The sequence below is a fragment of the Podarcis filfolensis genome, assembly GCF_964270895.1.
Source record: "Podarcis filfolensis genome assembly, chromosome: 11".
Taxonomy (NCBI): Eukaryota; Metazoa; Chordata; class Lepidosauria; order Squamata; family Lacertidae; genus Podarcis; species Podarcis filfolensis.
This window is the reverse complement of record NC_139613.1, coordinates 56,531,602-56,555,937: the sequence shown is the minus strand read 5'-3', so window position 1 is coordinate 56,555,937 and position 24,336 is coordinate 56,531,602. Positions and strand designations below refer to the sequence as shown.

The 24,336-nt window shown below is 41.1% G+C and overlaps 1 protein-coding gene across 2 annotated transcripts in view; it reads right to left on the bottom strand.

Moving 5' to 3' along the window:
• Window positions 1–24,336, bottom strand: part of FRMD3 (FERM domain containing 3) — a 127,350-nt gene that overhangs the window by 54,845 nt on the left and 48,169 nt on the right. For both annotated transcript variants that reach the window (XM_083576853.1, XM_083576852.1), the window contains 2 exons: window positions 16,576–16,680; window positions 1,895–1,937 (listed from right to left, as the gene is read on the bottom strand). In XM_083576853.1, the coding sequence (XP_083432979.1) occupies window positions 1,895–1,937; window positions 16,576–16,680 (148 nt within the window). The remainder of the gene's footprint in view (window positions 1–1,894; window positions 1,938–16,575; window positions 16,681–24,336) is intronic.

Here is a 24,336-nt window from a genome sequence, read left to right as displayed (position 1 = left end):
CCATTTCACATTTCTGTTAAACTTTATGGGCTTTTGCTTCTGGTTCTATCATTCTCTTTGCCACAGACAGTGGCATTTATTTATCAGTTTGTTTATTTAACTTCACTTTTGCTTCCCCTTCTGAATGCTAAAAGCAGATTGCACATGTTTCTTTGTGAGGGGTCACCTAGAGACTGATAACATCTATTCACACTTAATTTCAACAAATTATAGCTAATCAAACAGAATTCATGAAAGCCACTAAAAACAGAAAACCTTCTTTAAATCATACTGTACTAGAAGGCCATCAGGAAAATTGTGGGCAGACCCCGCCCCCCTCTGTATAATGGATATATGTGACACATTGACCTTCTTATGTTGTCTATGTCTCTTGTGCATCTTGTTTTAAAATTATGGGTTTATACCTTTACCTTTTTAAGGAAATGAGAGCATTGAAGACTCCTCTGGACAACTAAAAATATATAGTTCAATTCTATACAACGCGTGTGGCGCTGTGGTCTAAACCACAGAGCCTAGGGCTTGCCGATCGGAAGGTCGGCAGTTTGAAACCCCGCGACAGGGTGAGCTCCCGTTGCTCGGTCCCTGCTCCTGCCCACCTAGCAGTTCGAAAGCACGTCAAAGTGCAAGTAGATAAATAGGTACCACTCCAGTGGGAAGGTAAAATGTTGTTTCCGTGCGCTGCTCTGGTTCGCCAGAAGCAGCTTAGTCATGCTGGCCGCATGACCCAGAAGCTGTCTGCGGACAAACTCCAGCTCCCTTGGCCTAAAGAGAGAGATGAGTGCCGCAACCCCAGAATCATCCGCGGCTGGAGCTAACAGTCAGGGTTACCTTTACCTTTACCTAAGTGAGTATAAGATTGCAACCTTGATTTTATTCATTCAGATATGCATGTCTAAATTCTGTCATACACTGCTAGCTGCTGAATCACTTATGCTTCTATTGAAAATGTACAATGCTACTAAACTTCCCTCCTTTTCATAAATTAACCATGTTGACAACAACCTACATAAGTAAAACAAGCAGCAGATCTCACTATCTAAAGTCAAGTCTTCAGATACTGCAAACTGAGCTTTGGTCTCAGGCATCATATCAAATCACTAACAAATGGCAGTAGTTGCGGCCATTTATGAAGGAAGGAAGGAGGGAAGGAAGGAAGGAAGGAAGGAAGGAAGGAAGGGAGGGAGGGAGGGAGGGAGGAAGGAAATATTTAAATAGAACCACACAACTTTTATCCTTTATAACAGGCTTCCTCAACCTCGGCTCTCCATATGTTTTTGGCCTACAACTCCCATGATCCCTAGCTAGCAGGACCAGTGGTCAGGGATGATGGGAGTTGTAGTTTCAATACATCTGGAGGGCCGAATTTGAGGAAGCCTGCTTTACAATCTACAACACAATCCGATATACCTTCTCTAGCCTGCTGTCTTCCAGATGTTTTGGACTGGAACATAAGAGCCTGCTAGATCAGGCAGCATCCTATCTAATCCCACATCCCATTCTCACAGTGGCCAATCAGATGCTTTTAGGAAGCCACACTTTTGGGGCTAGACCAGAAACTGCATAGCTCTTTCTTGAAACTGGACAATATTTCCCTTTTATGATCTGCATAAAGTTTGTGAATACCAAAACAAAAGGGTAGGAATATGGCGCTCATTTCTTTATTTTACTCAACACTTCACAGCTCTCTCTGAATGAACTGAGTTACTGCTCAGGCGCTTCTTTGGATCTGGGTTCAAAATATCTACAGTCACATGAAATGGCCCGAGAAATCAAGCAAGAGTATAGCAGGTATAAAGAAAACATCTCGTACAGTGGGGAAGGGGATAGAAACATACTACCACATGGCACTTTTAAACTAGCCCGCCACATTTTAAACTGAGCTATCAACACTTACATTTCATTTGCTTGGAGATAGCCTTGTTGGGCTCTAGCCAGTGCTGAAGGAAAGAGAGGCAGAGATAAATGGTTAGAGCGTTGCAAAAGACATCACTTTTATTTACTGCCACAAGGTCATAATAAACTGACAAGCCGTTTTCATAACAGCTGTGATTTCTATTGTGTTTTGTGTCAAAGAGCTTCAAAGGGATGCTTATAGTGGTGGAAGGATAATGAAAAAGAATCAGTTGAACGTGAAAGGCATACCTAATGCAGTAAGAGTATACACAATGGGCGTATTTATGTTTGTTCAAAGTCTGGACCTTGGGGACAGGAATGGGAAGAAGTGAATCAACTATGAAGCAAGCAGAGGTTTTCAGTAGTGGAACAGAAATATATTTATAGGGTAGCATTCAACTAAGTTAGATAAACAAATTAGACCCATTTATATTAATGGACCTAACTTAGTCAATTCAATTATTCTACTCTGAGTAAATACCACCCACAACTTGTTAATACAGGGAGCTAGAGAAGGCTCCTTAGAACAAACTTAAACCTCTAGATATTATTTATTTCTTATACACCATAGCTTCCTCCAAGCAACTCTCGAATGGTTTACAGGTTCTTTCGCTCTCATTTTATCCTCAAAAATAACCCTGTAAGAGAGGTTAGGATGAGAGCGAGAAACTACTGTATTTTTCAGTGTATAAGACTAGGTTTTTTTCCTAAAAAACAATGTCAAAAATTAGGGGGCATCTTATACACGGATAGTGCTGAGGGTGAATTGGCAGATGGTGAGTCCCCCAAAATAGGGGACGTCTTATACATGGGGGTGTCTTATAAACGAAAAATATGGTATATTTGCTAGGAAGTATCTCTACAGCAAATTGTGGTTGCTGGCGGTAAGTGCTTATAAGATTTGTGGCTTTGGAGAGGGTGAGGTGGGTGAGCGATTGTCGGCAATCTCCCCCCCAAAAAAGCTTAACAACTATGGGCAATCTCCCCCCCCCCATTTTCTTAATTTGGAGACCCAAAAAATAGGGACCATCTTATACACAGGGGTGTGTTATGCATGGGAAAATATGGTATATTCTGATTTTATCATGTGAACCGCCCTGAGACCTATGGGTATAGGGCGGCATACAAAATTAATAAATAAAAATAATAGAATAAAATAAATTAGCAGGAAACAAGGAAACCGTTTTCCCCTTTCAAATTTGATGTCACTTCTAAATCCCCGCTGTGAAAGTTAGTCAAGGCTGATTTATAGCAGTATTTTCAAAAGACAAATATTTAATGTAAAAAGGTAAGCTGTACTATATTTACACTGCATGAAAAAGAAATATAATTCTTATAATTGCTTATATATACACTTCAAATTCCCACCAACTATGCATTTCCAGAAAGTCAGACAGATTGTAAATTGTTCACAAAGGAAACAGCAGTTTTAGCATAAGCGAACAAACAAACAAATAAAAATTTGCTGATGGTAATAATGTTGGTGATTAGATTTCACAAAGCCATGTCTAAAGAGGTCTGCTTTCCGCTGAAAGCCAGGTAAAAAAAATAGCTGCCTCATACAACCACAGACATAATCAAATACGCCAGGCGTAGCTAATGCAATGCCCTCCAGATTTCTGGCCTACAGCTCCCATCAACCCCAGCCAGCAATAGTCAGCAACAGCAGGAACTGCAGTTCATTATGCAAAACGCTATGCCTGTCAGGAGTGAGTCCAAAGGAATGTGAGCAAAGAACAATTTTTTCATGTTCCACTTACAATGTTCCTATTATCATTACATTTGTTACTGTTTTCCCCTCCCTCAAAGAAGCTTCAGGGCAGCATGGATGGTTCTCTTCTCACCTATTTCATCTAACCTTGTGAAATAGATTAGGATCCCCAACGTAATGCCATGATGCCCCCGCCCTCAACCATCTCCTTGTTGCCCATCAAGGCCCTCTGTCACTCCTTCCACCCCAAAAAAACTTTATTGAAAAATTTAAAAACTGACACCAAAAACTCTTTTTAAAAAATCAAAACAAGATAGAGGGTGCCTTGAGCTCATGTGTTTTTTATATATAATTTATTATTTATACCCCGCCCATCTGGCTGGGTTTCCCCAACCACTCTGGGTGGCTTCCAACAGAATATTAAAATACAACAGTCTATTAAACATTAAAAGCTTCCCTAAACAGGGCTGCCTTCAAATGTCTTCTAAAAGTCTGCTAGATGTTTTTCTCTTTGACATCTGGTGGGAGGGCGTTCCACAGGGCAGGTGCCACTACCGAGAAGGCCCTCTGCCTGGTTCCCTGTAACTTGGCTTCTCGCAGCGAGGGAACCACCAGAAGGCCCTCGGTGCTGGACCTCAGTGTCTGAGCAGGACGATGTGGGTGGAGATGCTCCTTTTTACCTTGTGCAATGACTATGCTCCAGCCCATGACAGCCTCTTCCATTCTTTTCCACAAAGTGTTTCTGGTTGCCATGTAGACCCAGAGCCATCTTTCATAGGCTGGAAGAGGACAGGGCAGCTAAAACTGCCAGATGTGCCAGGAGGCAGTCAGGGGGAAGAAGCTGGCAGGCATTTGGTGGGTTTTTTTGGGGGGGGGATATTTGGATATTTTGCCAGTTGGTTTTGAGGTGCATATGTGTGGTATTTATTTGTGTTTCTCTGAGCACCACCTGTTTTCCTTTTGCAAAATGCTTAGTTTGTTATGCACTGGTGGGAAGATAGTGGTTTAGTATTTGGAACTCAGACCCAACCTCTGCCTGGTACTGAATTTCATGGACAAGTTATTTGCATTTTGTGACTACTTGCTAGGCCATCACTTTGTCACTAGACAAGCTCCCCATGGCAACCATTTTGTGGCAGTGCACATAATAGCTTCACAAATGAGCTCCCAGGCCAAAATAGTTAGGGATTTCTGGGTTAGGCTTGTGACTGACCCAGATCACCCAGCAAACTATGAGGCTTGGCATTGATTCGAATCTGGGACTCCCTCTTCCAACACTCAACCACTGCAATCTGTCCTCTTTTGTTCTCAGCTTCTGGCAAAAGAGGTTACATTCATTTCACTTATTATTTATTACAACTGTCCCAGAGAAGCTGGAATTTTGCTTTCGGGGTATGTGATAAAAAGCTGGAATCTTTCTATCACTTCCACTTAATAATTCATTAAAATGCTTATTAATTCATTCCTATGAAGTTTCTTCCTACTATCAATCTGCACTCATCTCTTCTTCAAATACAAATTTAGCAAAATTGAAATGCATGAGCAGGCAAATTAAATTATTAGAATTTAATTAAATTATAGCAACAAATGTAAAATGTGAAAATGACTATCACTGACAGGGATCAATACAGTATCTGCTATATTAACAAGCACGGAACCAAAACCTTCATATGCTGAAGTGATTTGAAAATGTCAGGTTTGCATCCTGGCTCAATTAATTAACCATGGTGTTTATGGTCAGAGTGGACAAAATCAAACGGCATTAATGCATTATTATGAGCTAATTTCAATATCTGTGAAGGTGTCAGACTGAAAATATTTAGAGAAGTGTTTTTTAATTGCTAAAGCAAAGTGACCTCTCTATCTTCTTTTGCTAGGGAGGCAACTACACCTGCAATATGGTATCCCATTGCTTGCTGTGCGCTGACCTGTAATGTTCTTCACTTTCTAAGCACTGTATTAATCCTGGATCAGCATTTCGATGTCCCTGAGTCGCCATTTCCCAGGCCAGGTGCCCTCAGGATGATTATCCACAATGCTGAGTAGGCCTATATGTTATGCATGGCTCCACGGCAAAGAAAGTGTCCGTCTTGGAAAGGTCATTTCACAAAGCTCAAAATACATTTAAAGGGAGAAAAACCCAAGTATGATTTAACAATATTGTCAAATGGCCACTTCTCCGTATGTGCCTTTATATGATATCTCGGCATCTAAATTAGCCATACTTTAGGTTGTTCCCGTCTCTTATATACTTAGAAGTGAAAATCATGCTGAAGAAATGCTTCTTCAAATATTGTCCCTCAAATCATCATAAGGTCCCGATTTGATTTAGGACAGACAATCTGCATCATCGTTGCCTCATCAGAAACTAATCGGGGGGGGGGGATAAACATGCATATTTTTGTGGCTGGTTACAGACTATTTAGATTCCATCGGCATATAAGTGAATATTACAATGATGTCCCTGATGTGCAGCACTATGTACCAAATGTGGAATGTGGAATATCATCTGCCATTTTGCTATCTAGGCAGCAGGTTTGGGCAGAACCTTTTGGAAATCTTGAGGGTGCTTGAAAATTTACTTTCCTGAATCATTTTGTTTCACCTCCAGACTTTGAATACCTCACTAATTTACAGATCTCTTAAAGTAGCACCAGACCCCTAAAATAGATCTTCTATTTGTTTCCCTGCTTTATCATCACTGTTTGTTTAATCCTGTCTTCTCACCTTTTATTATTCATAAGAGGACCCATTTCATATCCCATAATAGATAGGCTCATTTCAATTAAAATGTATTTGTTTTGTAGAAGTTGTTTCTTCCTAGTTTTTAGGGGGTAGCAGTGAGGCTGAACATGGCTTCATCTCTCCTTTCAATAAGGAGGTGAGATAGAGATATTTTACCACTTCTCCCTTAAGAGAATGGGGAGCGAGAATTTCCTAGCTGAACTGTAGCTGGATTTAGAATCACAGAATCATAGAATTGTACAGTTGGGAGGCTTATCTTCCAAGGGTCAACTCCCTGCAATACAGGAATCTCAACTAAAGCACACAAGACAGATGGCCAGCCAACCTCTGCTTAAAAATCTGCAACGAGGGAGGGTCCACAACCTACTGGGATCCTCCTTAACGAGGGTCCTGGTTGCACGCGGGCCCCTAAGGCACCCCTGCTGGGAGAGTTGTTGCCGGGCATGGCCCAAGCCTTAACCATTGGGCCCCAGGGTCGTGCCAGGCTGTTTGGGCCAATCAGGGCGGTTGGCGCGATTCCTGGGGCCTATAAAAGCGGCAGCGCAGCGTAACTGGGGTAACTTGCATCACGCTGCTGAACACCCAACCTCCCTTTCTAATTTTAGGTGGTGCTGCTTTGGCCTTGCTTTGGATTGGGTCGCCTGCTTTGGGGCAGGGGCTGGGTAGGAATTTTTTCCATTTGGCAGATTGGATGTAGCCACTTGGTTTTTGCCTACCCCCTTAGCAATCGTCACAACTTTGTAAGGTTTGGCAGTTAGGCATTGGCTTATTGAAGCATGTGGGAGGGGACGTGCGGCCATCACCTGCCCCTCCATGAATAAGGGTATTCCGGTAAAGGAATCTGGGGGTCCTGGATCTCATCTGAAGTCCGCTTGAGGGGCTAGGGCCATGCCAGGACCACAGGAACCCCGGGGTGAGCTTCGTTGGTCTTCATCGATGTTGCTCCCTCGTTTGGCGTTTACCCTTTCAGACTTCCAGCCAGAGAGGCAGGAGTCAGTTATAGTCTGTTGCCAATGCCTAAGCCAACAAGGCTCACTTTGCTGTAATCAACAAAGTTGTGGCCTAAATTTTGCCCAATAACTTAAACTAAAATTACGTGTCAGTGTGAAGTTATTCTCAGGGGAAGGGCTTGGGGGCTTCGAAGCACAACCAAGAGATTCCATTCCACTGTCAAACAGCTCTTACTGTCAGAAAGTTCTTCCTGATGTTTAGCATGATTTAGACAACTGGATTACTGGATACAGGATGAGCGAATAAAGATGCATAGTGGTTGGTTCAGCTGAACGCCTGTATGGTCTGTGGTGAAAACCAACAATGTCTGTGAGCAGAACAGCCACCCTTGGCAGAATAAACACTTCCCTGAGTGGCTTTGGGCCCATAATCAGCCTAACCCACAGGGTACAAGGGAAGTACATAACTCTGTAAAAGCTTGCAGAAAATCCAGGTATACGGTTTCTGCTCAGTCGCCACATCTACAGTTTTGTTGACACCTCCATAGAATTCTGCATTGTCAGTGCAGTATGTACCAAATGTGCTTTGGCGTTATGCAAAAGGTGCTGTGTGGCATGAATCCGATGAAGATAACAAATATAGTAAAAAAAACTGCATTGCTTAACCCTCCATTCACGTTTCATTTTCAAAGATACAAGTTCTATATTAAATAAATTTCAAAGTGCCAGAATATTGCAGTGCTGAATGATTTGTTTCAATATTCAGTTAAATAAAATGGGGTGGGGGTGGTTGTTTCAGGAAGGTTTGCTACAACTGCAAACAATGAGATAGACTTTTATGGCAGAAGTCTTAAGATTTGCTGGGATTAAATGGAATGACTTTTAAAATTCTTTAAAATTATATTGTTCCTGTCATTTCATGCAGTCAGAAAATTTGTTTGCTTTCTTTGTAAAGCTCTAAACATAGCTAAGTACCTAAAGAGGTTTCTGAACATCTAAGAGTGCTACCCACCTCCAAATTAGAAAACACAAAATAAACTGAATTTCAAAATGTTCCCTAGACCCAGGAATGCAGAAACTATGCAGAAATACTAGCACTATTTTTCAGAAGCGAAACATGCTTTAAGCCATGAGAGGGTGCATTATAGAAGCAAGGAAATCCCAGCGTACCAACTTAACAGCCATCATAATAGATTTGCCACTTGGTGGGAACTAAATATTTAAAAGCCTTGTTTATTACTGCCAGACTTACTTGAAATATTGCCAGCATTACTCACAGGCAATGCCACTCACAATCTGTTTTGCACTGTGCCCTTTCAACAGAAACACACACACATATATACAGTTGCTCAACTATAGCTCTCATCATCCCTGACCATTGGTCATGCTGGCTGTGGCTGATAGGACATGCAGTCCAACAACACCTGCAAGACCACTAGCTCCCCATCCCTAATTTAAAGTCTTATAGCCTCTTAGATATGAATAGATGTATTGTAGCATAGGCCGTCATGGACCAGAACCCACTTCTAATATATGTATCTGATGAAGACTGGTCCACAAAAAATTTGGCCTTTGTTTGGAAGACCATGTGACCTACTTTACAGAGGACACACCTCTATTTTAGGGTCAGCTGCTCAAAGTTCAGTTTCAGGACAAAGAATCATAAAAAGGAGACTAGGCCTTGAAGTTCCCCATTCACAGTTAGCATTTGGACAGCAGACTGAACAGGCACAACACACACCTCCTAGTTGCAGTGTTTCCTGCTATAGTGAGATGCCTTTTATTTATGTTTAAACTACATGCCTTCTAAAGCAATGCTTTCTGAATTTGCATCTATACAAATAAATCAGCATATGCAAATTTTATATTAGTCTGCGCCCTCTTTCTTCCTCCTTTTTGGTGACTTCTTTCGTTCTGTCCTTCCTTTCTTCCTTTCTCTCCCCCTGCTTCTTTTTTGGGGAGGGACATGTGTAAATGGTTACCTTAACCACAGGACATTTTTTTTAGATGTTTACTTTACTTTAAAAGATTCTTTAGAATTGCTAAAGTCATCCTCAACTACTAACCAATCTGGCAATGTGATGGCCCAAGCAAATACACACTACAAGGGAAATTTGGGGTGAGGGAGCAGAGAATCTTCTACATGGTGCCCATTGTGATAGCCTACAATTCCAGGCAGCACGTCCTTTGTGGCTACAATTTGTAGGTGTTCTTTTCACTTGGGAAACTGGTAAAAGAAGTAAGATTGTTTGCTCATAGACAGAAATCCGGTGTTCTCACTTCTGTTTTCTGCAGACTATTCTCCTTTCTTCCTTCTAGCTACTCTGCAGGAGTCTTCCAAAATTACTGGTTTGGGAAAATTGCACATGCTGTCATTTCATCCTTAACAGTGCCACAACTGCTGTGTAAAAGCAGATAACGCATCAGTTGACTGCATAAATTCAAAAGCTATCCCTCCAAAAGGTGTGGTCCAGATGAGCTTTAATATAGGTCACAAACAAATACTTTTCACATTGTAAGCTGTTTTGCAGTCAGCTGTACAGGTGAGAAAGCAAGTTGTCCAAGTTATTACCAGTCAGTGCAACAGTGCAAAGGATTATTTTCCTGGGCTCCTATGTGCATAATTCTGTAGGGATTTTTGTCAATTTTACTCCAAACCAAGACATTCTTTTGTATGAATTTCATAAGGAAAAAAGGACAAACTGTAAGAAAAAAGAGGCAAACTGGGCGAGAAATAAAGCTCTGACAGAAATCAATTCAAAAGAATAAATGTTGCCAATGATATAAAAATATTATTGGGAGGCAATGCTATCCAACCAAGTGTGCTTGTTAACTCTTCCATTTGAAGATCCTTGACTTTTGTGCAATTCAGCAAACAACTAATGCACTCATAAACATGATGAGTCCTTTAATATGAGCAATAAATCTGAGTTTGAGCCACATGGTTCTGGAAGCAGAAGCAGCTGCACAGACTGCAATTAAGCAAACTTGGTTGTATGCAAAACTCAGGCAGCAGATATTAGAGACGGTGGGCAGGCCGGGGGGGGGGGCATCAAACTACTGAACCAGCAAAAAACTTTAGTAGCCTCAGGAGACACTACCAGTGTGTTTAAAAATCTGTTTTTAAATTTGCCACTCATCTCAAGAATATCACCAGTTGCTTCTGTATAGTGATCATTTAAAGGAAGGCAAGAGATATGAGTCTTTGTCACCTAAAGCATGCAAGTACATTTCCATGTATTATTTATAATTTTTATTGGCATGGGGGCCTCTGAAACATCTTGACAAGCATATTGCTCTCAACCCAATATGCATAGCCATTGCCATAGCTCAATGTATTTTTGTCTTTTTTAAAAAACAGAACAATGCATTCCTAATGCTATCTTTATTCATCTATTTACAAATTTATATCCCACTTTCACCATGTTGGTCTCAAAGCTGCTTACAGCAGTAAAATATACAATTCCATTTTTTAATGGTATTTATTAAAGTTTCAGAAAAAATTACAAAAATAAGAAAAGGGGAAAAAAGAAGCAACAAAAAATACATAATACAGAAAAAATAAAAACAATTAAAAAGAAATCCATTTTTCCATATCTTGTCTTTCATTTACTTGTTTCCCTGACCTCCTCACACCTCCCTTTTTTGTATTCCAGTTCAGTTAGTTAATTCAGCAAATCCTTTCCCTCTTTATTTTTATCTTAATCCTGTATCTTGATATATTATAACTTTACATTCTTACCTGTTAACAATCCATTTTTGCATACTCCTTTGTAGCATTACTGCTAAAACCAGTTAACTTCATTCCAACATCATTCTTGTTGTTTAGTCGTTTAGTCGTGTCCGACTCTTCGTGACCCCATGGACCAGAGCACGCCAGGCACTTCTGTCTTCCACTGCCTCCCGCAGTTTAGTCAGACTCATGTTTGTAGCTTCGAAGACACTATCCAACCATCTCGTCCTCTGTCGTCCCCTTCTCCTTGTGCCCTCCATCTTTCCCAACATCAGGGTCTTTTCCAGGGAGTCTTCTCTTCTCCTGAGGTGGCCAAAGTATTGGAGCCTCAGCTTCACGATCTGTCCTTCCAGTGAGCACTCAGGGCTGATTTCCTTAAGAATGGATAGGTTTGATCTTCTTGCAGTCCATGGGACTCTTAAGAGTCTCCTCCAGCACCATAATTCAAAAGCATCAATTCTTCGACGATCAGCCTTCTTTATGGTCCAGCTCTCACTTCCATACATCACTACTGGGAAAACCATAGCTTTTACTATACGGACCTTTGTTGGCAAGGTGATGTCTCTACTTTTTAAGATGCTGTCTAGGTTGGTCATTGCTTTCCTCCCAAGAAGCAGGCGTCTCTTAATTTCGTGGCTGCTGTCACCATCTGCAGTGATCATGGAGCCCAAGAAAGTAAAATCTCTCACTGCCTCCATTTCTTCTCCTTCTATTTGCCAGGAGGTGATGGGACCAGTGGCCATGATCTTCGTTTTTTTGATGTTGAGCTTCAGACCATATTTTGCGCTCTCCTCTTTTACCCTCAATATAAGGTTCTTTAATTCCTCCTCACTTTCTGCCATCAAGGTTGTGTCATCTGCATATCTGAGGTTGTTGATATTTCTTCGAGCAATCTTAATTCCGGCTAGGGATTCATCCAGCCCAGCCTTTCGCATGATGAATTCTGCATATAAGTTAAATAACCAGGGAGACAATATACAGCCTTGTCGTACTCCTTTCCCAATTTTGAACCAATCAGTTGTTCCATATCCAGTTCTAACTGTAGCTTCTTGTCCCACATAGAGATTTCTCAGGAGACAGATGAGGTGATCAGGCACTCCCATTTCTTTAAGAACTTGCCATAGTTTGCTGTGGTCGACACAGTCAAAGGCTTTTGCATAGTCAATGAAGCAGAAGTAGATGTCTTTCTGGAACTCTCTGGCTTTCTCCATAATCCAGCGCATGTTTGCAATTTGGTCTCTGGTTCCTCTGCCTCTTCTAAATCCAGCTTGCACTTCTGGGAGTTCTCGGTCCACATACTGCTTGAGCCTTCCTTGTAGAATTTTAAGCATAACCTTGCTAGCGTGTGAAATGAGTGCAATTGTGCGGTAGTTGGAGCATTCTTTAGCACTGCCCTTCTTTGGGATTGGGATGTAGACTGATCTTCTCCAATCCTCTGGCCACTCCTGAGTTTTCCAAACTTGCTGGCATATTGAGTGTAGCACCTTAACAGCATCATCTTTTAAAATTTTAAATAGTTCAGCTGGAATACCATCACTTCCACTGGCCTTGTTATTTGCAGTGCTTTCTAAGGCCCATTTGACTTCACTCTCCAGGATGTCTGGCTCAAGGTCAGCAACCCCACTACCTGGGGTGTACGAGGCATCCATTTCTTTCTGGTATAATTCCTCTGTGTATTCTTGCCACCTCTTCTTGATGTCTTCTGCTTCTGTTAGGTCCTTACCACTTTTGTCCTTTATTATGGCAATCTTTGAACGAAATGTTCCTTTCATATCTCCAATTTTCTTGAACAGATCTCTGGTTCTTCCCATTCTGTTGTTTTCCTCTATTTCTTTGCATTGCTCGTTTAAGAAGGCCTTCTTATCTCTCCTTGCTATTTTTTGGAAATCTGCATTCAATTTCCTGTATCTTTCTCATCATTCTAACATTCTAACATCATTCTAACATTCAATAATTTATACATCCTATCCATCTTTCACCATATTCTGTTATTCAATTTGCCTTACTTTATCTAACCTTATCTTACCATAAAATACCTTAAAACTTAAAAACTTAATGCTTATTTATACATAACTCCTTATATCATTTCTACTAAAGCCAGACAATTTCGTTCCAACATTCTCCCTAATATTAATTAATTTTACACTAATTCGCAAAATAAGAATTTTTCTTTATAAACTCTTCCAATTTTCATCCAACGTCCCTTCTTCCTGGTCTCGGGTTATGTCAGTCCTTACTATCCATTCCATCTAGTCCATCAACCTGGTAGTCTTATGTCCGAGGCCCTTAAATCTCTTCCATGCCCCTTCTGCGGATCTTCTTCTTGTTTATATTTGCACTTTTCCTTGCCTTTTGTTGGTCTCTTTCTTACGTTTCTTTCCTTTCTCATTGAGGAGTAGGTCTCCGGGGGATTTCCGCCCATACTTATCTCCATCTCCCCTCGTCAGACCCATCCATTCCTCACAGTCCCACTCCCCACAGCCATCAATATAATCCAGAAGATCTTTAACAGCATATTTCAAAATCTCTCCAAAGTTAAGAGCCTCCTCAGCTTCAGACTCCCTCTGGCCCATTCCAAGATCATTCTTCCAAAACAGCGGCTTATGCTCCTGCAGGGCCTCGGGTCTCTCCATTTGTATTGCTTGAGGGACCACCGTAACTTCCTCCATTATTATCTGCCCTTGCATTTGCCCAGTCAAACCAGTTTCCTGGATTGGTCCCTGTATGATTTCTATGTCAGCATTCCCTATTTGTCCACATTCACTGATTACAACAGTCATCAAATCCAACTTCTCATTCATCAAATACACCTTCACATGCAGCTGCTCCAACAAAGCACTTGTCTTGCAAAAAGCAAGCACCAGGACTTCTTCCAAACACATTTTTATTCAAGGTCACAGTCTGGTCCCACGATGTTAATCTCACAGCTGTGAAGTCCCCAAGTAAACTGCAGCAGCAATTTGACAAGCTCCCTCTAGAGGATACAATTTCTATTTGTGTCCATCTTTTTAAAGCATGTCCAACAAAAGAAAGTTACTTTCAATTTTCAAATATTTTGTTTCTTTATAATGCAAAAGGCAACATTGAAATCAATTTGTTTCTCCTTTTTTTCTTTTTTCTTTTTTTTTACTATCTGTCAAAATGTTCCGTTCACAGTCAATGGACGTCTCCGATAATTTCTGCCTCTGACACCCCGTTCCCAGGGTTGAGACGGTGGAAACTTATTTTCCTTTGCTCCCTCTCCTGCAGGCTTGAACAATTAAATTCCCCCCCCCTTTTCTCCTGCTTCCAAGGGGGTTTTAGTGGTTATAAATGAAGGAAATTTCGACCTTTGTAAAACAACTTTCCAGGCTATTAGCTTACAAGGTTTTTGCTTCAGTCTATTTACAAAAAGCGGAAGGCGGACTTCCTGTTTTGAAGCTTCCCGCTTCGGTACCAAATTAGGATATTTCTTGATCCAATTTTCCGTTTCTACTCACGGGTACTTATTTAGAGTCCAATTGTTGACAGGAAAAAGTCAGCGCTCTCCGGCAATGGCAATGCGGCTTCCCTCCATGAAAATAGCAGTCCGTTCGCAGCACCGCGCCGCTCACCCTACTTCGCTCCGGAGCCCCAAAATGGGGTTCCCCGCGAGTAGAGGAGGCGCTCCTGGTGCTCTGCCGAACCCCACGTTCCCAGGCTTCTTCCACCTGGGATTTCTAGCGGGTCCCCACCTTCCACGCGGCGGGTAGACCCAATTTCCACGGAGCCAGTTCCTCCGGTCGGAGTAACTCCACCATTCGCCGATGGCGCTAACCCAGAAGTCTAAAATATACAATTCCAAAGAGTCGTTAATATAGTGTTCAACATACAATGGGAATTTAAGCGCATAATGTATGCAAAACCAAGCGACAAAGTCCACACGTGGAAACCTCTTAAGTTCATTTCCCAAGGCGGGGAGGTAAAAAAGTGTTTCCAACTAGCAGTGATTGATATGTGTTATGGTTTGAGGTAGACAGATGTAATGGACATCAAAACCCCATACAGAAGATTTAAAAATTTACTTTTGCAAAATCATTAAAAAATGAAGTAATTTTATTTCTTCATTTAAAATGAATAGGATGTTAAGCATGAGAAGATGGAGTTTTTCTATTGATATTTCAAATCCTTAGCAGGAAGGGTGCATCAACTTCTGTGATGCACAACAGTAACACTCAGTTAGAATTTTGCAACTTACACAGTATAAAACTAAATGTTTGTCTATTAATACACAATATTAACAGTCATTTACTGAGGTCACTGGTAAACAGCTCCCATTGTTATAATTTTAAACTAAGAGGCTTCCTTCGCTGGAAGATTTATAGTTTTGAAAAAGGCTTTGAAAGCTTTTCTAAGGATTCTATTGTTTGCAAGTTGAAGACTTGCAACAGCCACTTGCCAGCCGCATCTTCCAGCCTTATTGTTCCTGTGATTTATTTGCAGTCACAAATCTTGCATTACATTTGCAAGCTTCTAGGATGTAGCTTCTCAGAACACAACTTATATATTCATAACCCCACTACTATAACCTAAGAAGATTAACCCAGAGCAGTGGGGTGGGAATGATTTGATTTAAAATGTGGAGCAATATGCAAAACTTAAATTCTTTAATTCACTAATCCTTTGAATGTCTATTTTTAAACCATTATCTTAGTTTCAAAGGTACCCAAATATCAATGTGGCTCTAACTGTATGAACTATAGTGAAAACAACAATAATAAGACTCCTATATTTATATAGGAGGCTGGATTTAGGTCTGATGAGGCCCTAAGCTACCGAAGGTAATGGGGCCCTTTATATGTCCAGCTGCCCTTTGTCAACAACAAATTGTCACTGTTTTTTGTGTTGAATATATGCTATATGGTAACTTATGGACCTAATAGGTATCTCAAGCCATTTGCATATAACAAAATATGTATTTTATCAAAGTAATTGTTGAACTGAAATACAATTAAGAAGAAGTATATTAATAGTGAAATTTGGGGAGGGGGGCAAGAGAGTGGGGGCCTAAGCTATAGCTTCTTTAGCTTATACGTAAATCCGGCACTGTTTATATATGTTCCAGACCATGAAAAGGCTAGCATCAAAACGCCGCGGTACAATGTGGAAGTGGATCTTCAGCTTCTACAGTTGTGGCACCCCTGGTCATGCTATAAAAAGGGTTGACAGAGCAACAGGGAAGAGATACAGCTAGGCTACACATTATAGCCACCACAGGGATACTGATCCCCATGGCAACTGTAGTATGTATCTCAGCTCAGAGACTGGCAGGGTCCTAAGCATCCCACACAGGAGAACTCTTGCACTTGTCCTAGTATATTGCAGATTGCTCATCAACACAATAAATGGGGATTTAACACTTACCCTTGACACTTACGACATCCCAATTTGAGGAATCTATACTAGGGCAATGAAAGACCAGATAGAAAATGAGAAGAAATTATTGGTTCTGCTTGCCAGCTTAGAAGTTTTACAGACCTGGCACAAATTGACAAATGCACTCTGTTCAGAGTTCATATACATACCCGCTGTTTTTCAGGATCCACATAGCGAATGCCAAAGTAGTCTTTCTCCAGCAAACTGTAATGATTGCAAACATGATCTATGAGAAACTGGCCTTTGGTCTCTCTCTGAAAAGGAAAAGGGACATATATATATAGTAAGGCTATAGGTTATTTCTACATAATTATTATGCCTATCTTTTGAAATTAATGTTTAAACACACTTTATATATTAATTATGTTGCTTCATGAAGTGGGGATTCTATTCCATTAGAAATATCTATTCTCTCCTTCAATTAGCACCACAGTTTCACCAGTCTAAAGTCCTTCTCAGGCATTACAAAGTTTTAAGAGTGAATGTAGTGTACGGCTGTGCACACTGAATGTGTGTTTGCTTAAGATCATAAGAATGTGAATAGCCTGTTGGATCCGGCATTGTGAAAAACACTTTAGCAAAGTGTCCAATTATTAGCTAAGAAGCTAAAAAGTCCTAGAAGGAAAATATCATTTTTAACCAAACATTTTACAAGCACAACACCTGGAAACGGCATTTGTATTACAAAAAAAAAGATAAGCATGAAGCCAAGAACAACAGCGTTCAAGGATTTACTCTCTAATCCATTCATTTTATTGGATTATCAATCTTCCTGATCCCTATACACAGAGTACTTGAGTTAATTAGTACCTGATCAAAGGCTAAATAATGCAATCATTTTATTCAAACCAACAACAAAGCTCTTCTTCTAAACCAAAAGCTATACTAAATAGGTACATGAGCAACAGACAAGTTTGAACGAAAGATACAATGACCGAGATGCAAATTTGTTAGCATCACTCATTTTGAGAATCTCATTCGGTGGAAATGAAGTTGGTATATACAGTAACCAGTACCAGGATCTATAAGCAGCTAGGCAGAAATGCAATCAGATAGCTCCTTTACGCTCAAGTACAGGGGTAGCCAACGTGGAGCCCTTCAGATCATCTTGTTGAACCATCAGCCACAGATGGCCAATGGTCTATTGCAACTATAGTCCTATATAATAATAATAATAATAATAATAATAATAATAATAATAATAATAATTTATTATCTGTACCCCGCCCACCTGGCTGGGTTTCCCCAGCCACTCTGGGCGGCTTCCACAGAGACCAAACATGCACTAAAATGTCACACATTAAAAACTTCCCTGAAAAGGGCTGCCTTCAGATGTCTTCTGAATGTCAGGTAGTTGTTTATCTCTTTGACATCTGATGGGAGGGCGTTCCACAGGGTGGGCGCCACTACCGAGAAGGCCCTCTGCCTAGTTCCCTGTAGCTTTGCTTCTCGCAATGAGGGAACCACCAGAAGGCCCTCGGCGCTGGACCTCAGCGTCCAGGCAGAACAATGGGGGTGGAGACCAATAGGCCAATGCAGCTATAGTCCAACAACATCAAGAGGACAACATGCTGGCTGCCCCTGTTCAAGTACGCATTTGAAGAGCTACGTGAGCTTTGGCGTTTAACCCATGTCTGGTTGCTTGTGGCAGGCAACCGAGTGCCCCAATTCCTCAGCAGCAGAGTTGTGATCAGGCCATACAGTGCTGCCCTGTGATGCACTGCTATGTGAGCTGCTTGTCTGGTACTATGTCAGTCACAAGAGATGATCATGACAGACAAGGATCACTAGCAGCAACCACAGTATACGGATGGTGAGGGGGGAAAGAAGCAGAGTGAAGCAAAGACTGGAAGACCTTTCCCCACAAAGTTATAGCCACATCCAAGCTACTTAGTATATGTTCAAGGTCTCTTGGTAAGGTACGGTATGTACATCTTTCTTAACTTAGGGAAGTTCCCCATGGCAGCAGTTTTTTTTAAATGTCTAAAATTAGCAGCCTTATACCTGGTGTTGCTCTGAAATTATAAGAAACAAACAAAGAAAACTGTGCAATTTTGAAATTGGTAGTTAAAATCAGTGCAGTTTTAAAAGGTTCGGTCTACTACCTTGGTTCAAAGTGGTACATGACTAAAAACTGCTCCTTGATCTCAGGCATCACCACGCAAAATGGTGTCCAAATGCGTAGCAAAAAGGCAATCAAGAAACTTTCCCAAACACACAATAGACTAGCTGAAACAGTACACAGTGTAGGCCAGCAATTCTAAGCAACCAAAAATAAATTTTAAAAAATTGAGATTTAGAGATAAATACTGCACTCTGTTAGTTTTATGGCTGTGCACAGTCCAACCCCCAGATCCAGGGATCCAGCCTGACCCAGGGAACTCCTGACCCACAATCCAGCCCCAAATCACCACAAGAACCCTCATGTCAAATTGGGTGGAAATATCTCAAAAAGCATCCAAATGCCAAGAACACAGAGAAACAACTTTCCAGAATATATAGTAGATACATGTAGGTATGTATATCCTGCATCTACATCAGCTCTCAATAGACTCCATCTCAGATTATTAAGCAGATCCATACTTGATTAGCTTCTGTAATGCTACAGCATCTTGTGTTCTAAGACCACTCACTGGACCCCTCCTCAGAACATTTGAGAACCTTAGGTCTAAAGCAAAAATCACCAATATTGAGCCATAAGTAGGGAGTAAAAGTAAGAAATGTTTTCTTCTTTGGATAACTATTATTAAATTTCCTCTCTCTTTTTTCTTAGAAAGTGTTGAGAGATAACAGTTTTTAATCTGCTTTATGGAAACTGTTATTCAGAGTCACCTTTACGTCCATTACAATATGAAGTCATTTCTTTTGCATTTACATTTACATTACTTCAGTTTAGGATTAAAATACAGCATGCTTCCAAGCAAGCATAATTAAAGAGTGAGCTGAAATATGGTTTCCCAGAGGTTCATAAGCACACAGGCAATTTCAGTTATAGATCACCATTTCAAGTAATGCCAATAGATGACCCCTAACATCTGCTCCTCCCCAATTTCCTGTGTGATACTTGTTTACACATGGGAGCAGTAGAGGCAGGCAGGTTAATTGCATTTCTTGAATAATCTCACTGAGTCAGTTGAGTGAGACTATTCCTAAGTGAATAATTCCATAAAACCAAGCCATTGGTGCACTTCCGTTTCTGTGGTCACCAGGTCACTGACTAAATCCTGCTTTCAAGCCAGAAGTTAGCTTGAACTTTCAGAGCTTGCTTTGAACTTTCAAAGCTTGCTTTGAAAAAACAACAACATGATTTTGCACAAGAGAAAACTTTTACAAGCTTAGAGTCTCTTCATAAAATCCCTTCTATACATTTATTTTGGTTCCCCTAGATCAGGAGTAAAGGAACCTCTGGCCCTTCAAATGTTACTGAATTCCATCAGTCTCAACCAACACAGCTTATGGACAGAGATTTGTTATCCAGCAAAATCTGGAGGGCCTCAAGTTCCTCATCTTGCCCCGGATATTGTAATAAACAGTCCAACCTTGAAATGCTGCTTAGTGAATTTAATGCCAAAGAAGACAAAATCTTTTTGTCCCATGGCAGTGAATGGGTAGGAGCTTTTCACAGATGTAAAGGTGGGATGATTGAGAGCTGCTTGGCATGGTAAACCTGTTCATTGGGGGGGGGATATACAGTTTTTACTCCCAGCATAAATGAAAAGATGCTCCTCATGTCACATAGGACCTATGTTCAGCTCATTTGTGTATTGTCTTCCTCACCCACTTGCAGGCAATTTAATGTTGCTAACTTAAAAAGGAAATGGCTGTGCGTTTGTTCTAAAGTGTCATCCCTCATTGGGAAAAATATGGATTTTTTTTTCTAATGCGTCATTCCTCGGGAGACTGCTCTGAAAGTGTATGAAGTATATACAGTTTCTTCCCACAAAAAATGCCTCATTTCATAGATTTGCATCTACAAATGAACAATAGCGAAATAATTCCTTTATTTCCCATGTTGGAGTTGAGCTGTACAATTTTAAAGGAACGCTTCCAATTCAGAAAATACATTTTTAAATCATCCAGCTAGGGCTGGGAACCCTTGTCCAAAACCCTGGAGAGATGCTGTCAGTAGTGTAGATGACAGTGAGCGAGAAGAACCAAGAGACTGACTCCGCAGAAGGCAGTTTCCTACATTCCTATAAAATGAAAGAGGGGGTGAGGAAGAGGGAGAGGCATGAAAGTAAAGAGAGCCTTCCTCATTAAACAAAGAAGGGAAGTAGAACTCTTAAGAGTTCTAATTCAAATCCAGTCCGAATGAAGCTCTTCATTATAATGCAGTGTGCACAAAACCCAGTCCATTTAAAACAGATGATATAGTTAGCTCAGCAGCAAAAAGTATCTTTAGTTGAGCTTCTTCATCATCTGAACACATGCAGATAAAGTGCATATCAATCTACTCAGAAGAAAGTCCCCGTCAGGAGTGCGTGCAGGAGCCAGGCCCTGTGACCAGTAGGGCTTCACAGGACTGGGGGCCTTCCTAAGTTTGTTCTGGAGAGGCAAGGCGTGGCCGCACAGGTGAGGCCGCTTGGTAACTCACTGCACCTGGTGGCAAGAGCCGGGAAGGGATATAAGGTCAGCATTTCCCTTTGGCTCTTTGCCACAGCAACTTATTTCCTGCCTTGCTGCATTTGGCTTCTTGCTTCCTGATCCTCGGACCTCGGCTTCTTGACTCCTTGCTTCTCAACCCTTGGACCCTTGACTTCATGACTCCCTGCTTCCTCACCCTTGGATCCCTGGCTTCTGGACTCTTGTTCCTGCTCCCACCCCACCATCTTGCCCCCGGTCCCGACGTCCTCAGCCGGGACTTCGATTCCCAGGGAGCTAATTCCCAGGTTAAGTGGGGCTAGAATCAGTTTCACACACTATTATTTATTAAAATGTCAGAATGCCACCTTTCCGGCAAACGCTTCAGGCATAATGGAGATGCGTGCCTGAGCAGGATTAAGCTTTCAGCTTGTTCACCAAACAAAAGATCCATATGCCCCACAACAAATTTTGAAACTCTCCCAAGCTGAGGAGTGCTGTTGTTCAACAGAAGATGAGGAAGGATGAAATGTCTGCATTACATTCCTATGTCCTTTGAATCTTAACTAGGTGCTCTGGGTCACACTTTCTGCAGTCTAATTTAGTATGGTTGCAATGTTAAGAAACTTAGTTCTGTGTTAAAATGGAAAAAAGGGCCAAAGCTTGCTTGCTTGCTTTGCGTAGCTGGTTGTACAATGGACAGTAGAAAAGAATATGTTCTGGAAACCCGTCAAGGACCAATAATTCCCCAAAGTACAAAGTAACAGCTTTGCTCTGGCTTTGATGTATTAAATTGTGAATATGACTAAGGGGACCAAGGAGAATGATTGGAGTTTCAGTTGATAGAATGAAGGATAGAGAGGAAGAGGATGTTTAATGAGAAGAGCCTGCAGGTGAAATCAGTAGGAGGGGGAGGGAAACCCTCAAGGGAATTGTCAATGGGATAAGGACTCTGTGGCAGAAGAGTGGGCAGAAGAATGAGACACAAGAGGAATAGAATGTTGGGCTGAGTTACAGTGAGTGACAGGTAAACAATGGTTGGCCTAAAAGGCATTGTCCCATTAGGGGCTTTGAAAAAGACAGTGGCTGCAAGAGACAGAGGAAATGCAATGAGAAAGTTAAAGAAAGCATATGTAAAGGAGTTAGCATGGTTGTGAAGAAGACTTAGGATATGAGCATTCTGTATACAGTGACTACTTGTTATGGATGTTATGTTCCTTAATTAGATGTTTATGTTTTAATTAGATGCAGCCTTGATAGTGCACTTTGAGGAAGCTCTGTAGAGGCTCATCAACCATTTTGTCCAAACCTGAATGGAGTTTGGCCTCCCCATCAGCCTGATGAAGACCAACGTTTTTGGTCAGGCCATCACCAGCATCAGCATTGCTGACCACATACTTGAGGTGGTAGACAATTTTCTCTGCCTGGGCTCCACCATAACCAGCAACCTTTCTATTGACACTGAGCTGGGCAAGCCTATTAGTAAGGCAGCTAAGGAAATGGCTTGCCTCTTGAAAAGAGTACACAATAATGTGATGCTAAAGACCAATACCAAGATGAAGGCCTACCAGGCGTGTGTGTTGAGCACACTGCTTTATGGAAGTGAGTAATGGGCAACATAAACCCGCCAGGAGCAAAGCCTCAGTGTTTTCCATATGCGTCAGGAAGATTTGGGGCACCACGTGGCAGGACAGAGTCTCAAACAAAGATGTGCTCTTCCTAGCCACATGTTCACACTTCTGTCCCAGTCTACGTTGACATGGGAAAGGGCCATAGCTTAGTGATAGAGCATCTGTCTTGCATGCAGAAGATCCCATGTTTAATTCCCAGCATCTCAAGTAGGGCTGGGAAAGCCTAAAACCCTGGAGAGCTACTTCCAGTCTGTGTAGACAATACTGAGCTAGATGGACCAATAGTCTGACTCAGGATAAGACAGCTTCCTGTGTTCCTGCTATGAGATTTCACTTTATACAATGGAAGAAGAATGATATATGCAATATGAATTGAAAGGGCATGCAATGCAATATCCCTGTCTCCCATTTTGCCATCATATGTAGTTTATCCAATTTGCTAATACAAGATGCCGAAGAACAGTCAAAGAATTTTGGGAACTGAAATGTGGTGAAGGGCTGAGTTTTCTAGTCCTCTGCCCAGAACTATGGTTGATATAACCTCAGTCTCCAAACTTTTTCCTTTCTGTGTCAGTTATAAGAGAGTTGCTTACAGCCTGGCAAAATAGGGTTGGGCAAATCCAGTCCATTTCTATTGAATGATAGTTTTGCATCAGTTAATACATAAGTTCACTATGTGTGTTCACGCTTAAAAAATCAAATCCATCAATCACATTCAAGTCCTCGAAATCAGTGGTGAAATAGTATTCTGTTAATGATTCTATTAGACCATTCAGCAGCTAGAAAACACAGCACACTTTAGTCCCAAACAGAATTCATGTGGTTAAAATCCTCTTTAAATTAATTGCATTCATATAAAAAGGAGAGTCTGTTGACCTCAAAAGTACCAGATTATATTTCTTCCCATCTGTAACATTTAATCCAAATTACATAAACTAAATGTGGTCGCTATTTTAAGATCTAGCCGTGAAAACCAAAGTCAGTTTGGGTTCCAATTCAATACACATTTACTTGAGAGTAAGTCCCACTGAACTCAGTGGGATTTACTTCTGAATAGATCCACAAAAGAATGCTGCTCAAGAGAATGACCACTGAAAAGCATTTTTATCCAGGTAAGAAAAGGGAAATAATATCAAAATCTTCTTCGAAGTCCACATAAGTTATCAGCACAAGACACAGACATCTTGATATGTCAGCCAGGCAGCATAAACCTGGAGTAGTCTTTTGTGACAGCCTGAAAGAAGACAATTGCATTATTTCATTGTACAAGAGTTTCCTTTCCTGGCCATCTGTAGGCTATGAATCTTACTCCACAGATGAGCAGATACGTGGCTGTTTTGAACTACTATCATGACTATATCCTCTGGCTCTTATAAGCTGTAAAGTAATTGGTTTGATTCATCAAGACATGACACCCTTTGTGAGGCAAGAGAAACATGCTAGTATATGACATGCTATCTGAATTCCTACTAAAACACCTTTAACTGCTACAATATCTTAGGTGTACTGAGTTGCACTGAGACATTTAAGAATTCCTAAATGATGAGACAGTATTTTCAGTCAGTGAGAGCTTTGTAATGAACAAGGTTTCCTATGTGGAGATAGCCTCTGTGTAATAGAGGAGGGTTGTTTTTTAACAAATCTGAAAGTCAGTCAGAAAACATTTGAAACTTGTTCAGAAATCACCCTCATGCTCCC